Here is a 16,092-nt window from a genome sequence, read left to right on the forward strand (position 1 = left end):
TCTGTATTGTTTTTTTGACAACACAATAGTTCATTTTTATCGTTCAGTACTGATACCGTCACCGTTTTTTTCAGGAGAGAGGAGGAGAGCATGGCAGCGGTGGCGGCCACAGCAGCTGCTCTGGTGACCAGCTCAGCTTATTACAGCACGTCGGCTCCCAAAGCAGAGCTGCTTATTAAAATGAAGGATATGCAGGAGCAGAGTGTAGAGCTCGAATCAGAAGAGGAACTGGAGGAGGAGAATGACACTGAGCTCGCCAACAAGAAGGTAGTGCACGATCAGCTGGTTCACCCCAACACTATATCAAAACAAACAGTAACTGGAAATCTAACTACATTTGACACAATCAGTTTTGTTTGATTTATTTTCTATAGCTTATGTGTATATAAGCTATAGCTAAATGTAGGTTAAAGTTTGTCGTGTACACAGATGCTTAGTCAGTCCCTCCAGGATTTTAGTTTTTTTGTTTGTTTTTTTTCTCCTCAGATTTTTTTTGTTTGTGGTCACAGAAATAAATCAGAATCAAGCAAACTCTGTAATATTTTGGGGAGCTTGCAATTTTTTAAAAATGACACTAGATTTGAGTCAAGAAGCGTCACGTGACCATTTCACAACGCACATTCTGCCGAAGCCACCTTCGATTGACGTTCATCGAACATCAGTACGTTTACATGGACAACAATAATCCGATATTAACCCGATTAAGACGATACTCTGATTAAGAAACTAGCATGTAAACAGCATTTTTAATTACCTTAATCTGACTAAAGTCATACTCGAAGTAAACACAAATCGAATTAAGACATGTGGAGTACTCCTCTTTTAGTCGTATTATCGACGTGTATTACAGACATGTACACACCTTAATCACAATAGTCTTATTCAGAATAAGGTCAATAATTAGATTACTGCTGTCCATGTAAATGTAGTCCATGAGTACAGCTAAAAGGTGTCATTTACCAACAAATTTTATTGTGAAACACTGTGCAGAACAATTTCATGCAATTGCAAGTTTGCCACTTCAAGTAATTATTCACAAAATAGCACATCTCCTCTGCAAGTTGCATCGCAAGTTAAAAAAAAATAATAAAAATGCGGCAAAATCAAGCATTTTTGGCCACAACAATCACAAAAAACTCCACGAAATCCTCTATGGAATGCTTAGTGGTATTTTTAATGTACTGCAGTCCAGGTGAAATGTGGAGTTTAAATGTATTTACAATTTAATCTTCATTCAAACAAACTGCTGTCAGTTAAGGCGCATATATATATATATATATATATATATATATATATATATATATATATATATATATATATATATACACACACTAAAGAAATGCTGCTGTCTGGAACTGACCCCTGGTGTGTAAGAACTGCTTCACAACGAGGCACATACATGTCCTTTATATATATATACATAATATATATATTTATTCCCCTTCCTAGTCAAACTTGGCACATCTCTTCAAGTAAATAAAGATTACGTACTCAGGTTACAGGAAAGATTCTGAGAGTTGCAGTAGGATATTTTGACTATATTCACACACCATTTCTCTGTTTACATTTGCAGCACGAGCTGATCGAGAGCCTGAGCAAGAAGCTGCAGGTGCTGCGGGAGGCGAGAGAGAGTCTGCAGGAGGACATGCAGGACAACAACGCTCTGGGCGAGGAGGTCGAGGCCACCGTGCAGGCCGTCTGCAAACCCAACGAGCTGGAGAAATTCCGCATGTTCGTCGGGGACCTGGACAAAGTGGTCAGCCTTCTGTTGTCTCTGTCTGGACGACTGGCGCGTGTAGAGAACGCCCTAAACAGCCTGGAGGAGGATGCACCGCTCGAGGAGAGGGTGAGCAGAGAACATCGGAAACAGCCGAGACAAGCTCAGTGGATTACGTACTGGGAATGAGTGTCGTGTAAAGATGTGACGTGAAATAAGAAAAACATTATTTATCGGCACGTGTTTGCTAGGCATATTGATCATGGGCTATCAGTGAAAGTACAGCATAGCTTCACACAATTACAAGTTCATACAGGATTTTGCCTGTTTATTTATTTATTATAATTTTTTTTGAGTGATTGTTGCAGCCAAAAACGCTCGATTTTGCTGTCATGCGAGTTTTTTGCGCGGAAAAATACTGAAATTGATCAATTTTAATCAGTTGCATGAAATTGTTTTGCTCAGTTTTTCATAGTGATGTTTGTTGGTAAACGAGACCTTTTTAGCTAAATGGTCAATTTTCTGCACTTATGTAGTGCCTTTTAACCTTAGCAGTTCTTCAAAGCACTTTACACTGTGTCTCATTCACCCCATTCTCTCTCTCACACACACAAGCACCCACACACACACACACACACACACACACACTATAAGGTGCTAGCTCGCCATTGGGAGCAACTTTGGGTTCAGTGTCTCGCCTCAGGACCCTGCAATTAGCTCTAGCACCTAAGCCACAGCCACCCTTTTAGCTGTACTCATGTTCAACACGTGACTCTAAGAGGGCTTTGGCTGAATGTGCGTTGTGATGTCACATGACGTGCCCAAATCTTAATTAAGTAATTTTAAAATGTTGCAAGCTCCTCGAATATCGTGGAGTTTTGCGTTCATATCTGCGATCGCAAAATTGCTAAATCCTAGCGGGACTGGTTTACAACTGAATACAATGAGACACTTTTTGCAGAACCGTTAGATTTCATTAAACATACGTTTATCAGCTTGGTTTCTTACATAAAGCTCTATAAACTGAACACTACCTTGTGCACGAGGCGAGATTGTATACGAACATTATATTCTGATTGACTTGCTTGTAATAGATATTCATGGTGAACAGACTTTAAATATCTTATAAGTTTTCGCTGTTAGAAACTCTGATGGCATCCTGATCATTCTTCTGTTGCCTCTACAGCGTACCTTGACGGAGAAGCGCAAGCTGTTGATCCGGCAGCACGACGACGCCAAGGAGCTGAAGGACAACCTGGACCGGCGAGAACGGGTCGTCTACGACATCCTGGCCAGCTACCTGCAGGAGGAAAACCTGGCCGACTACGAGCACTTCGTCAAGATGAAGTCCGCGCTCATCATCGAGCAGCGCAAACTGGAGGATAAGATCAAACTTGGCGAGGAACAGCTCAATTGTCTGATGGACAGTTTACCTCCAGACCAGAGGTCACACTTCTGAGAAATGGCAAATGGACTTTACACTCTAAAGTGATACTGCGTCCCGATTTCAAAGTCAGAACCGATCTAATCAGACTCCGGCATTGCTGAGACCCTCATGCTGCCGTTGTTTTCAGAGCTGTACCACTTCTTGACTGTTTTAGAACCACAACTGACTTTGGGCTGCATCGTTACCGTTCAGTACTGTGATTATCGTGATTATAAGCCATGCTGTACTGGATGAAATGAAACATTTTAAAGTGCTTAACATAACTTGTTAAGACCATGAAACTGTGTATCTGACGTATTACCCCGGCCTCGTCTCAGTTACTCTTTCAGTGTCCAGTGTTTCTGTAATTTCACTTTTTGACCACTAGTGGGCGGTGGAAGATGGTTACATTTGGCTTGCCCACAAGGTACAAATCACTTTCCATTCATCCCTTACACTAGCATACACGTAGAAGACTCTAACATGACCATTTACAGCTCGTATTCCGAACCCTTCTCCCATATTGAACTTTTTTCACTATGGTGCATTATTTCCTATCGCATCGGTCACTGCCCTTGTCATGTTTAAAACAATTTCATGTTGGGGTTTTTTTTTTTTTTATAGTAATTTATTGTAGACTTTTAAATCTGTAAATAAGACCTAGAATATGTTAGTATTTACCCTTTCACTTACTTGGTCTTAGCCAGAAAACATTCCTTTTAGCTTAAATGTGTTTTTAAAAAGGAACGTGTTTATATACACAGTAAAGAGTCACGCTGGAATTAGAGCCACCTCAAAACCTGTTATTTGTCAAGTATTTGAGGGACTACCTGAGCAATACAATATTCTCACTGACAATTGAATGCTTGTCTATAAAATACTGACTGGCTTCTGCTCAGTGATGTCTCGAGTCATGTTTTTTTCCGTCTACAATACATAACATTTTTAGATCAGCATTTTCAAGCCACAAGTCCAGATCCTGGTATAGTGTTCATCTAATGGCAGTGTTTAAATAGCAGTCTCTCACGTAACTTTTGCAGAAAAGTATTTTTGCTGTTTGTATATTTGAAATGGTGTTATTCCATAAAAAAAAGTTTTCCAGCACGGTATAACAAATGGAAGTATTAATTTAGTAGTATTTATACCACAGTGCTGATGAATTCTCAACTCTGATTGGTCAGAAGGTGTTGAATCATTTTCTATAACAGCAGGTCTGACTGCAGTGGCAGTTTCACATCAAGCCGCATCACGTTGATTATTCACACCATGCTATTGTAGTTTATTTTTTATTTTACCTACTTCCTCCTCTCAGCCATAGCTTTGCTTTTCACCAGTTTAGGAAGAATAACACGAGCTGGCATGTTTATCACACCGTGAACCCTTTTAATAACCTGTAAGGGTTTTTTATATATATATATATATATATATATATATATATTAGTGTGTGTGTATAATATATGTATATGTAAAAACATCATGATACTTGACATTTCCCTTACGGGGTCATCAGATCATATTGCTCAACCCTAACGACGCAGCACTTGGAAGCAGTGACGAAAGCATTTTACCCGTCCCCTTTCTTTGTCCTTTTAGCAGATGGCTTGAATCCATACAGGTAATGTAGGGTTTGGGACTGGTACTAGTCAGGGGCAGATTTAGGGTGGTGGGGGCCCCTGGGCTTGAACTATGGTTGGGGCTGTATACCTACTCCCTGAAATGAATCTACAACTGATCTAACCAGAAAAAATCAAGGTTGCTATAACACAAAACATTAGCTAATATAATATAGTGAAATATAATTTTTCGCACCACTCTGTGTAAACTCTAGAGACTTTGTGTATGTGTGTGTGAAAATCCCAGGAGATCAGCAGTTTATGAAATACTCAAAGTTTGTATGTGTTTATACTTTGATAAGAATTTAATCTGCCGTAGCAGGAAGGTGTGGTCATGGTGAGTTGTTTACATGCGCAGTAGCTGAGAGTCTCACAATAGTTAGCAGTACAGGGGGGCTGTGTGTGTGTGTGTGTGTGTGTGTGTGTGTGTGTGTGTGAGAGAGAGATTTGAGCCCTTGTGTACACCCTTGGATTCATTTTAGGGGAAATATACCGTCATGTATATACCATGCTGTGTTTACCTTGGTATCTATATGACATGGTGTAATTTCTGTATTTTAAATTTTAAAAAGAGATTTTGGGCTCTTTTTCTCTCACTGACACTTTGGGCTGTTAGAGAGAGAGAGCGATGGCTACACTGTAGAAAGTAGTGATGGCAAATTAAAAACCGCTTTTGTGGCACAAATAAACAGGAAAAAACCATACATTTGTCATGCCTCGCTCTCAAGGTTGGTAAAATCATCAGATATGTTTTGACAAGTTTTGATAATTTGGTGCTAAACATTTTGTCAATGAGTTAACATGGTACTCAGAAACCAGGAGAATTGAAATAACTCCACTGCATTATTCAAGTCATATGCTTTCCTTCTGAGTTATTTCATCAAGCCAATCACCTGATTATTTATCAGCTTTGGAAGGTTGCGTCACTTCTATTTCAGTTAGATAACAAAGTATAACGTGCTCAAAATAGTATAGTGTGCTGTAAAAGTTGCAATAAAGCATATCACATGCAAGTCACACTGGAAAACATTTTTAAAATTTATAAATATATGACAATACCATAGCCGTCCATTTTCCATACCACTTATCATACACCGGGTCGCACGGGGGAGCCTGGAGACTTTCCCAGCAAATTCGAGGCAAAAGGCAGGGGGTACCAACCCATCGCAGTGCGAAGTAACACACTATGGACAATTTGGAAATGCCAATCAGCCTATAGCACATTTTTGGACTGGTGGAGGAAACCGGAGCACCTGGAGGATATCCCCAAAGCACGAGGAGAACATGCAAACTTCACACACAGGTCAGAGATGGGATTTGAACCCCCAACCCCGGATGTGTGAGACAAATGTGTTAACCACTAAGCCATTATGCCTCATACATAATATTACAAAAGAGAACCATCCAGATTATTCTACAGTGATGGGAGTGAGCAATTCCTTGCCTGATTAGCTTTAGTGAATCTGACGATGAATCATTAACTACACTTCTAATCTTCTCGGGTTAAGTCAGAGCGGTGATCTGCGTGGCTTAAGTTTGCTTACAGTTTAGCATCGACTAAGACGTGATCGGTGTTTGAAGTTGCGTTATGACTGTGAGGTTTTTGTCACTTCGGACGCTGGCATTTGCTGAGGTAAAGGTCTCCTCTACAGACTCTTGTTTTTTCCTTACATTGTAGTAATCTTTTAATTAGATTTACACAAAGTAGTCATGTGGGATTATTGTCAAATTAGGTTCTTGACAGGATCATCTATTGCCGAGTAGACTGTTGAGGCTCCTGAAGTGCTCATGGCTCACAATTAAACAAGAACAGAAGCTACAGCTAGAAGCTTTTAGTCAAGAAGATCTCTGTAGCCAGAGAAATCGAACACAATTTGAGACCTGCTAAAAGCTTAGATAGATTGAGTGATAGACGGTTAGATAGATAGATAGATGGTTAGATTGATGGATAGACGGATAGATAGACGGTTAGATAGGTAGATAGACGGATGGATAGACAGATAGATAGATAGATGGTTAGATAGATGGTTAGATAGAAGGTTAGATAGACTGATAGACGGATAGAGGTTAAATAGACGGATAGATAGACAGATAGATGGATAGATCGATATATGATAGACAGATAGATAGACGTTAGATAGATAGATGGTTAGATAGATAGATAAACGGATAGATAAATGGTTAGATAGACAGGTAGACGGTTAGGTAGATGGATAGACAGATAGATAGACTGTTAGATAGATAGATGGTTAGATAGACGGATAGATAGATGGTTAGATAGACTGATTGACAGATAGAGGTTAAATAGACGGATAGATAGACAGATAGAGGGATAGATAGATGGATAGATAGACAGAGTTAGATAGATAGATAGATAGATAGATAGATAGATAGATAGACGGATATATAGATAGATGGATAGATAGACAGATAGAGGGTTAAATAGATGGATAGATAGACAGATAGATAGATCGACAGATAGACACTTAGATAGATAGAAGGTTAGATAGATAGACAGATAGACGGTTAGATAGATGGATAGATAGATAGACAGAGGGTTAGATAGTTTGATAGACAGATAGAGGGTTAAATAGACGGGTAGATAGATAGACAGATAGATAGACCAATAGATAGATAGATGGATTTATGGATAGATAGATAGATAGATAGATAGATAGATAGACAGACAGATAGACGTGGATTGAACCTAATATTAAATGTAAAAAATATATATATACTGCAATTTCTGTCATTCTTTATCATGTGTTCTAAAAGAATTCTCCACCAAGAAACGTCTTTATTCTTCTTGCTTTATCCGAAGAAGCATGTCTAACAATTGTCTGGAATTATTTTTGAATGTCTATATTTAGCCAATGACTCATATGTGCACAGCTTCTTCACCCGTGTCTATGTTATATGAATTCTGTCCTGATATTTGTTTTACACACTGATATTATTGTACATGAAAGCGAAGTGGTTATTGTTCTTAAAGGAAAAAAACACCTTGAACGCTTTGCATATTAATCTTTATAATTAGCATGTGATCTTCAGTCATGTCCAAGATTTATTTTATAACGAAACACGGGCTGACTTTATCATTTAAACCTCTTTCGCATTTAAACACTCTGGTGTATTTTTACTTTACCCTACGTTACCCACAATGCCATTCGACTAACGAAATTTTTAATCGAGAGAACAAGCTTTTGCTCTTTTGTTTTTAAAAGCCAACCGTTATCCTTTATATTTGAGATTGTTGATATTTTTTTTCTCCTATTAAACTCCATTGTAACAGCACTAACAATGTGTGTGTGTCACCGCTCACTTCTCACGGAAATACAGCACCGAGTAACAAATTTGCACCAGAATCGCTAAGCATTTCACACATATTTCAATATTCAGTAGATTTGTGGCTGAAGTCTTCCTTTAAGAGCCAGTTTTCTTCAACCTCTAACACTTACTGTAAGTGTAGCACTCTGTTTTGTTTGACAGTGACACTGATATTTTGTTCATAGGTAGCTTAATGGCAGAATGTTCCAGAAGGCTACATGCAGCAACGTTTACAGACATCACTGAATGAGTTCTGGTCTATGTATCTAAACAATGAGCTACCTGGTCCACACGGCCCACTGGCAGTTCTTTGGTTTGGTGCTGTCAGTAGTAGGATTCATCCTGACAGTTGCCACAAGTGGAGTGGATGACTGGAGAGTGTGGTATGTAGACGACAAGTCTATCATCACCTCTGGCATGGCCTGGATCGGCACCTGGAGGGCTTGTTTTTATAGCAACGTCCTCGAAACGGCTAAGTTTTGCCGAAGGATAAACATCAGAGACTCGTTCGTTCCTCCAGAGATTGCTGCGGCACAGGTGCTGTGTATGATGGCCATCCCTGTGGGAATCGCTGCAAACCTGGTTGCAGGATACGCCGTGAGACTTGCCTACTTCAACATCGATGGCGGGCACGTCAGACTTTTCTTCTCCTCGGCAGGTGCTTTGAATTTCCTCACCTCGACGTGCTCGCTAATTCCTGTTTGTTGGAACACGAGGTCAGTGCTGGAGAATCGTACAATCGATTTCCCGCCAGAGTTTCTTCTACCTCCGGCACCGTATAAACAGGAGCTTGGCCTGGGCATCACAACAGGAATTGGCTCTTCTGTTTTGCTCATTATAAGTGGGCTGCTCTTCCTGGCCTACAGCCAAACACGTCAATCTAAATCTAGCAAACACGGCACGGGAGGAACTGAGGGGAAAAACCGAGGAGACACAAACCTCAGTACTGCTGCTCTGGACACTAATAGTATGAGAAAAGGGACAGATAACTTAGCATTAAAGCTAGAGGACAAGCTGTAGTGTAGATTTCTGGACATTTAGGAAATAATCTGTGCCATCTAGTCTCCTCTGAGTCAATTCAAATCCATGGAATGTACTGCTGTTTTAACATGTTTACCTTACACTTCCCAACCAATCAGATTTCACTCCACCCTGTCGCATGGTTATATGCCATTAGATATCAGATGTGCTCTTTACCTTTCAACAGCTCCCACTTCTGTTCATGGTTTATCCTATACACTATGTACACTAATATACACTAAACAGGATTATGAATTAGATATGCAATGCACACTAAGGAAATTCAGCATTTCTTGCATCCGATTTATGTTATTAATCCACTTCTTTGAGCATTTTGTTTTGTCTATGAAGTTGACAAGTGAGGCTTTTAGCACTTTCAGGGGCTGCTACTGTGTTGCAAAATTGTAGGAGGTGCCTTTACAGTTGTGTGCAGAGGTGCTTAGTTTAACAGGACTAAATCATCCTCTACGTTCTTTCCTATGAGTGATGTTGGTTGACCCAAAATACAGTAACGGGTTAATGAAAATACACAAAGCATGCTGGACTAATTGTGTTTGACAGTGTGCAGTGAACAGAGCATTGTGAAAAGGATGTCTTTTAAAGGATGCGTTTCGAATAAGCATTGAATGAAAGTGTATTATACCACACCACAACGCTGCTGAATTCTCTAATCTGATTGGTCACAAGGTGCTAATTCTCTACAGCAGCTCACGCAGTAATTCTAGCTGCAGGCCAAGTCACAGGTTTGTACAATCGTTGGTGAAGTTTTCCAGTTTATTTACCATTTAATTCAATTCAATTCAATTTTATTTGTATAGCGCTTTTTACAATAGACATTGTCTCAAAGCAGCTTTACAGAAATATCAACATGGTATACAGATATTAAAGGTGTAGAAGAAGGTGTTGAAGGAGACTCCAGTGTCAGTGCTTTTTAACATAACTCTAAGAGAGAGAGAAAGAGAGAAAAAAGAGAGAGAGGCTCATAAAGAAAACTGTTTGTACCTTCTCTCACATAAGTGTTAACAGTAAGTACGTCGATTCACGGATGTTCCATAACATTAAATGTAACTATAAACAGATAAAATGTATTCTGTGTCATCCTTTTAATAAATTAACAATGGTCATCGTTGGTCAGTTACTACGGTGTAAGAGGAATAAAGCATTTTGTGACTTGCTGTAATTGGGAAATAATCGACTTTTGTGATGGGAAGAGTGAATCCGCGTAGTATAGAGCCTCATCCAGTCCTTCCAGGATTTTGCGATAGCAAAAATGAACACAAAATCAAGCAAACTCAGCAATATTCGGAGGAGCTTGCAATTTTTCAAAATTACCGCAGATTTTCTGCAGATTTGGACCAAGACACATCATGTGACGTCATGACAATGCGCATTCAGCCAAATCCCCCTTCGATTCATGTGCACCAAACAGTGAAAACGTCTCATTTACCAACAAACATCACTGCGAAAGACTGAGCAAAACATTTCGTAGTGGTTTTCTACAACAAAAAAAAGCACAAAAACTCAAGCATTTTTGACCACAATAGTCACGGATTGCTCAACATACCACTCTACTGTTGATTCTTTTTCTATAAAAGCACACCATAGTGTTTTATCTCTCACTTATCTCTCACTTAATTAGGTGAGGAGCACAAGGTTTATGTGAACAGCCAACAGAGCTAAGGTCATGTATTACACTTTGATGGAAATGTACTCTTACTCATGGCATGGCCAAATGGTGATAATAATATTGATGATGCAATACACGTTACACTGCTTCAGATGGAAATTTTGCTAGCTTTAAGACTTTCTATATCATGTATCAATTTCAGAAAAGATTTATTTTGATATCTTTTTCATACAAACACTAACAAATGAAGGAAATTACAGTATATTTGGTAAAAAAAATTTTTTTAAATGATATATATATATATATATATATACACACACACACACACACACACACACATTTTTAAAAGTCGGAACAGATATACTGAAAACTTGTTTTAAGCACATTTTCATGAGTAACCCTCCCATTGTTAATATTGAGAGCTCCTTATAAGAACAGAAAATGCAGTGACACTATATATGTAAGGTTTCCCCACTTCCTATAACCTAAATTCCATTCCTATATTTGTCTTCATTATGTACATGACAATGCTTTGTGCAGCTGTTTACAGTAATAAAAGTCGTGTTGTTCTACAGGTTATCTCTCATTTTATAGTAAATGCAGTAAAGATGTTTAGTGTAATTGCTCCTGTAAATGTTAATCTTTTATCTGTAACCATGTTTGCATGATGGTGTGTGTGTGTGTGTGTGTGTGTGTGTGTGTGTGTGTGTGTGTGTGTGTGTGTGTAATGATTAGAAGTTCAGCCCACTTATCTCTCCACTTCATAGCCATGGTTTGTGGTGGTGTTTAGAAATCTGAGCTTGTTTACCATCATGACGTTCATCGGAGCAGAATTCTCTTCTACAGAGATAATAGGACTAAACCTGTCGTCTACAGTCAGCTTTCCATCATGTGACTCTGGTTCAGGTTCAGCTGATTTGTGAACAGAGGGATAAAATGCTTCCTACCTTGAACCGGAGGCTTCTGTGACCCCTGCTAGGACTGGAATGAACTTTGTCATTAGCTCACAGCACGACACCGTCCTTTATTACTGTATTTTATTGTAGCTTTGCATGGCTTAATCTTAATATTATTATCGAAGAACAATTCTTATAAATCCCACTGTGAATGACAGGATTTTCTGTTTTTATAAATCCACCCAATCCTTCTTATTACACAATAAAGAGAAATGATTTCTTGTAGATTTAAGCTGACTTTTATTTTCTCTCTGCATTGCACTGTACTAGGATTTCTTATGTACTTTAGGTTAAATGTACAGTAATGTGCAAAAGTCTTAGACCAATTTCGTCTTTAATGTTTCATTTGATTACTTTTGCATTATTGTGCCAGTAAATAACATTTTATAAACCCAAACCTTATTTATATATCCAACCAAAAATGAAATGCCACACAAACATGTTTGTATGTCAGAAATGAAGGTAGCGTTTTATGTAATAGACTACTCCTGACAAAAAATTAATGCAGGCTGTCAGGATTTACAGAAACAAGTCTCCAGAAGAAGGACTGTGGCAGATTTTCCAAGATGCTCAGTAAAAGTTACCTCTCAATTTCCTTATAAAACTGCACTAAATGTACCTGGGACTACTGATGCATTTTAAAGACAAAGGTTTATCAAATATAATAATATGCCAAATATTGACTCTGTTTTCTGTTGTTATTGTTTTTAGAAAATGGTTAATTGCATTATTTTTGAAGATATCTTTGTTTTTTCAAATCCTGACTAAAATAGTTATAAAATATCATAAAAATAATTAATTATCAGGACTTTTAGTATGATCTGAAGCCTGGATGTCTGATAATTACTTTAGAGATATAACTGAATATGAACACGTAATTCTGAATAAATAGACAATGTATTCTAAACAGATACAAATACAGATATGAATAGGAGACACGCTGTTTGTTTGTTTGTTTGTTTGTTTGTTTGTTTGTTTATTGTTGTTGTTGTCTATCATCAGTGATTTGCTCTAGTAGCCTGACCTAAACACTGCCTTACTGAAGTAAAAAAATTTTTAAAAATAATAATAATCTACCATATTTCTGTACACAATTCACATTTATAAGATATATTTATATATATTTATGTTTTGTTTAATTGTTCTTAAATTATCGCTGTCCATCATTACTAACAGAAGCTCCTCCCAGAAAATCATATGATTATTATTATGAAATGTTGCTTAAAAGACCCCATTCTGATGAGCAGCAGTACTGTAAGTATGTCCCAGCTTCATAGCAAATTCTGACAGAGGTTCCAGTGAACCTTTCTGATCTTTCTGGAATGCCTCAAACCCATATTATTACCCAAATATTATTAGGTGAGTAATGTTGTCATCAATAAACAACAGATCCTTGATTTGGAAAAGACACTGATGTTTTGAAACGTAGTTCCATTGCTTACTCAATCATGTTAGACAGAAGGTTTTCCAGACAGCTCCACAGGTCATCTGGTTAACCTTGATTATGTACTCGAGTGATGTTGCTGAGGAACTGTAGAAGTTCAGATATTGAATACATTTACATTCTTTAAATTGCTATTTGTTACTACATTTTGAGAATTTAAGAAATATTTATTCCCCGAGCTGGTTTATGGTTTTAATGTATTCCAATGAGGCATAGTGGTAGGACTCACATTAAAAAAGAATTCTAGGCTTGACCACTCTCACTTCCAGGTCAAATCTGGATACAGACACCGATACGGATATTTGGAGCACTGAACAGATACAGATACAGATAATGGCATTGCTTTACACGTCTAATGCACACGTCATCATATGATATTGTTCGTCCCTTATCTTGTGCAGGTGATCTGTATATATATATATATATATATATATATATATATATATATATATATATATATATATATATATATATATATATATATATATATATATATATATATATATATATATATATATATATATGTATATGTATATATATATATATGTATATCTTTTATTCTAGCCTTCAGTTTTAATCCCCACCTGTCCCACTTTACCTAAAACAGATGAAAATTTGCTTATTTTTCCTCCAGTTAAAATCAAGCTCAAATAAGAAACTTTTATGAACTGTACAATAAATCACTTATTACACAATTACATGTGTCACAGAAAGTACACAAGGCAGGTATCATAGGTCAATTATATAGGCATGCTCATCACCAACACCAATCTAGAACAAAATATATATATTTAATTAAATTACTTAATGTACTTTTTTTTTTTAATCAAAGAAAGTGTTTTCTGGTTCTTGCAGAGTTCCCATCCAGCTCTGTGTGAATTTTAGGAACCACAGGACACTTAACAGTCACTTAATATTAAATGATACATGGAGTATAGTAATATTTCACCATATAGTAATATTGTGACCATAATCAATGCTCCTATCTATATTTATTTGAATACATTCTTAGCAGCACTTAAATGCTATGTGCACATGTACAGATGACTGTGTTAATGCTTGACAACTAATTCAGTTTATTGCCACCACTCTGAAGAGAGAGTGTGTCTAAGGGTCAAGACTGATCTAATCACTAGACATCAACATGACATAAAGGGATAGGTTAAACGTCCTGCGGGTTATTTAATTAATTTCATCATCTTTGGTGGAAAATAACACTTTCAAATTATTATTATTATTAGTAGTAGTAGTAGTGGTAGTAATAGTAGTAATAGTAATAGTAGTAATATTGATAGTAATAGTGGTAGTAATAGTAGTAATAGTAGTAATAGTAGTAGTAGTAGTAATAGTAATAGCAGTAGTAGTAGTAATATTAATAGTAATAGTGGTAGTAATAGTAGTAATAGTAGTAATAGTAGTAGTAGTAGTAATAGTAATAGCAGTAGTAGTAGTAGTAGTAATGGTAATTGTAATAGCAGTAGTAATAGTAGTAGTAGTAGTAGTAGTAGTAGTAGTAATAGTAATAGTAGTAGTAGTAGTAGTAGTAGCAGCTGATGGTGATGTGTAAACATGATCATTTTTAGGTGAGGTCATAGAATCAGTGTCAGCCATGTTAAAAACCTGGTGAGAGAAACTGTAGGCCAACACCTCTCCAGATTTCTAACGGAACTCAGCATGTTCCTGTCATTACATTAGATCAAATAACATAGTCTCAACTTTTTTGAGTAGTGACCCCATTTTAAAGGCCCCAAATTCTTGCAATCCCCAACCCCTTTGTGATAGTTATTTTAGAAATTATAAGAAGTTGACACACTTGTAGTGTACTCTGTGTAGGAATCATACTTAGGATGTAATCTTTTACGGTCTGTGGGTGTGATGTACTTACTAGGCTGGAAAAGAAGCATTATGGAAAGAATTTCACCAATACTTCATGACATAGAACCATAACATTTTCATTAAATTCAGTCTACAACATTCTGTGAGGCAATCACTATGGTTTTTAAAAGGACAAAACTCTGATGGTGTGAAATAACCATAATGCAGAAATATTGTTTGTTTGGAACTGCAGTGTTTTAATTCTCAGCTCGGGTTACTGTTTGTGTGGAATTTCTTTTTATGTGTTCTCTTTGCTTGTTAGGGTTTCCTCTAGGTTCCTCAGGTATCCTCAGCATAACACACTCAATGGAAAGTACTATCTATCTGCCCTATTCCTCATACATGATCTTACAGATGCCTCTGATTTGCTAGTGTCACAGTGATTGACAGGTAAAAGAGTAACGCCATCCCACTAACCCAAGAGAACACGGGCAACTTTGCTCTCTCGGCTCCTGTGACATCATAAAGATTCAAACTTGTGATTTCTTCATGAAATCATGTGGTCACTCAGGAGCCACAAAGTTGAGTGGTTAGGTGGTTAAGAGATTGGACTACCAGTTGGAAGGTTGTGAGTTGGCCTGTCGTGATAGATCGCACGATATATGGAAAGTAGCTCGATATATTGAGATTGATCATTTTCATTGAAAATTAAAAATAACGAGTATATTAATTTTCACATAAAAATCGAATGTCACCAACATTTTAGTCGATCGCGCTACCTCTGTCATTCCGTCCGCTCTCTGTTTCTGAGGTGGAGGCGGGGCTAGTCCCAAGGGACTTTGTTTCAAAGCCGCAATCTTCAGCTCCGATGTGGGAACATTTTGGCTTTAAGCCGAATTAGAGAGGAGAACCAATTAATGGTATGCCGACTTTGTTTAAAAACTGTGTCAAGGAAAAGAGGCAACACAACTTAAACCTAAAATCTCACTTAAAACATAACCATCCCATCCAGTTTTTCAACCTGGGAACAACAACCACAGCTGGAGGTGGAGAGGGATCTTCCAGACAGTTATCTGTTACAGATGCCTTTTCCCAGCAGTGCAAAACTAAACGTGACAGCGTAAAATGGCGCACGATCACAGACTGC

The 16,092-nt window shown here is 37.6% G+C and overlaps 2 protein-coding genes across 4 annotated transcripts in view; both read left to right on the forward strand.

Moving 5' to 3' along the window:
- Nucleotides 1-4,041, forward strand: part of shroom2a (shroom family member 2a) — a 52,140-nt gene extending 48,099 nt beyond the window's left edge. For all 3 annotated transcript variants that reach the window (XM_017479711.3, XM_017479712.3, XM_047158469.2), the window contains 3 exons: nt 75-267; nt 1,574-1,846; nt 2,904-4,041. In XM_017479711.3, coding sequence (XP_017335200.1) covers nt 75-267; nt 1,574-1,846; nt 2,904-3,176 — 739 coding nt within the window. In that variant the 3' untranslated portion in view covers nt 3,177-4,041. The remainder of the gene's footprint in view (nt 1-74; nt 268-1,573; nt 1,847-2,903) is intronic.
- A 1,743-nt stretch (nt 4,042-5,784) lies between these two features.
- Nucleotides 5,785-11,010, forward strand: cldn34a (claudin 34a). Its single transcript, XM_017479709.3, has 2 exons — nt 5,785-6,389; nt 8,269-11,010. Exon 2 carries the CDS (start codon nt 8,357-8,359, stop codon nt 9,101-9,103), a length of 747 nt encoding a protein of 248 aa, XP_017335198.1. The 5' UTR covers nt 5,785-6,389; nt 8,269-8,356; the 3' UTR covers nt 9,104-11,010.
- The last annotated feature ends 5,082 nt before the right edge of the window (nt 11,011-16,092 follow it).

Source organism: Ictalurus punctatus, chromosome 11, assembly GCF_001660625.3.
Source record: "Ictalurus punctatus breed USDA103 chromosome 11, Coco_2.0, whole genome shotgun sequence".
NCBI lineage: Eukaryota > Metazoa > Chordata > Actinopteri > Siluriformes > Ictaluridae > Ictalurus > Ictalurus punctatus.

Bases quoted from the DNA above. Each gene is read 5' to 3' on its own strand.
- cldn34a (XM_017479709.3), top strand. From the start codon at position 8,357: ATGAGCTACCTGGTCCACACGGCCCACTGGCAGTTCTTTGGTTTGGTG.